The 1,234-nt window shown below is 52.3% G+C and overlaps 1 protein-coding gene across 1 annotated transcript in view; it reads left to right on the top strand.

Annotated features, from left to right (window-relative positions):
• Nucleotides 1–205: 205 nt before the first annotated feature.
• The window catches only part of UBL3 (ubiquitin like 3), a 151,368-nt gene continuing 150,339 nt past the window's right edge, over nt 206–1,234 (top strand). Inside the window, exon 1 of the mRNA XM_018555482.1 lies at nt 206–631. Coding sequence (XP_018410984.1) covers nt 605–631 — 27 coding nt within the window. The 5' untranslated portion in view covers nt 206–604. The remainder of the gene's footprint in view (nt 632–1,234) is intronic.

Genomic DNA, 1,234 nt, shown 5'->3' on the forward strand with positions numbered 1-1,234 from the left:
GCCAGAGAGACGATGACAGGAAGGAGAAGCTGGTGACTGCTGAGCGGAAGGGCAGTTGGAGACACGGAGCTGGTGACGAAGACGACGATTATACCCGTCGGTTTTGTGTTGCTGAGCCGTGACGGTGCTCGGGAGGGGATGAGTCAGTGAAGGGGGGTCGCAAAGTATTGGGGGCTGCTGTGTCTGCTAATCCCTCCTACTGAGAAGGCTTCACATCCTGCACTAGGAGTCCTATGTGTTCGTATTACTGCTTGGCAGGGGGCTCGGTGTCACACCTGGTCGGCTGTCCTCACCTGTGTCACCTCTTCACCCCCTGCAGCCTCCGGAGTGAAAGTTTACACCGTGCAGGGGGCAGGGCAGTCAGCAGCACCTGAGAGAGCCGCCCCTCCCCCCTTTCCCCAGCAGGATCTCAAACTACCACCTTCTATCTCCAGCACTAGAAGGGCCAGGGCACCCCATGCCCCATCTGATCGTCCTAACCACTGACAAGCCTGATAGCACTCGCCGTCTTCCTGGAGCTCTTCTGATCTGGATATAAAACAAGCCACAAGGAAGTCAGCGTCCACCAGACCCATCGCCAGCTGCTCTTCTGCCATTGGTCAACATGTCTAGCCAGGTGCCAGTGGATATGGTAAGATGCCCATGTGTCTCTCCCCGGATTATGGGGAACATTCACACCCCCTTGTGTTTGTTGTCTACACAAGGACTGCACTTTTTTTTTTTCTCCTTTATCACCCCAACCTTTTAAAAATGGGATCAGTAAATGGTTTAGCTGAGCAGTGGTCAACTCTCTTGATAGAGGGGGGTCCTCTGGTGTGGCCCCTGGCATCACCAAAGGGCCACATGTAATATTAAGTGAATGTAATGCTGCCGCCATACAGCAGGAGACAGTCGGAGATACCTGTGTGCTACAAGAGATGGTCAGAGACTGGAAACATGCTGTAGGAGTTTTTGGAGAGAGGGGTGAGATGGTCATAGACTGGATTGTACACTTCCCCAGAACTCCAAACGTGTGCAAAATGTCATGTTACATAAGTCTAAGCAGCCGATGTTTCGGAGCCCTGTAGAATCCCCTTCCTCAGGGTGACACAGTGATTGCAATGTCACCATGAAGAAGGGGACATTGGCTGTCCGGCAAAGACAGCCAACAATTTGGGGCTTGGCAGGCATTACAATTATTTTGCAGACATGTTTGGAGTGCAGGTGATGTTTATGTACTGTATTTGCAAGGTGC

This window comes from Nanorana parkeri, unplaced genomic scaffold, assembly GCF_000935625.1.
Source record: "Nanorana parkeri isolate BGI_ZX_2015 unplaced genomic scaffold, ASM93562v1 scaffold198, whole genome shotgun sequence".
NCBI lineage: Eukaryota > Metazoa > Chordata > Amphibia > Anura > Dicroglossidae > Nanorana > Nanorana parkeri.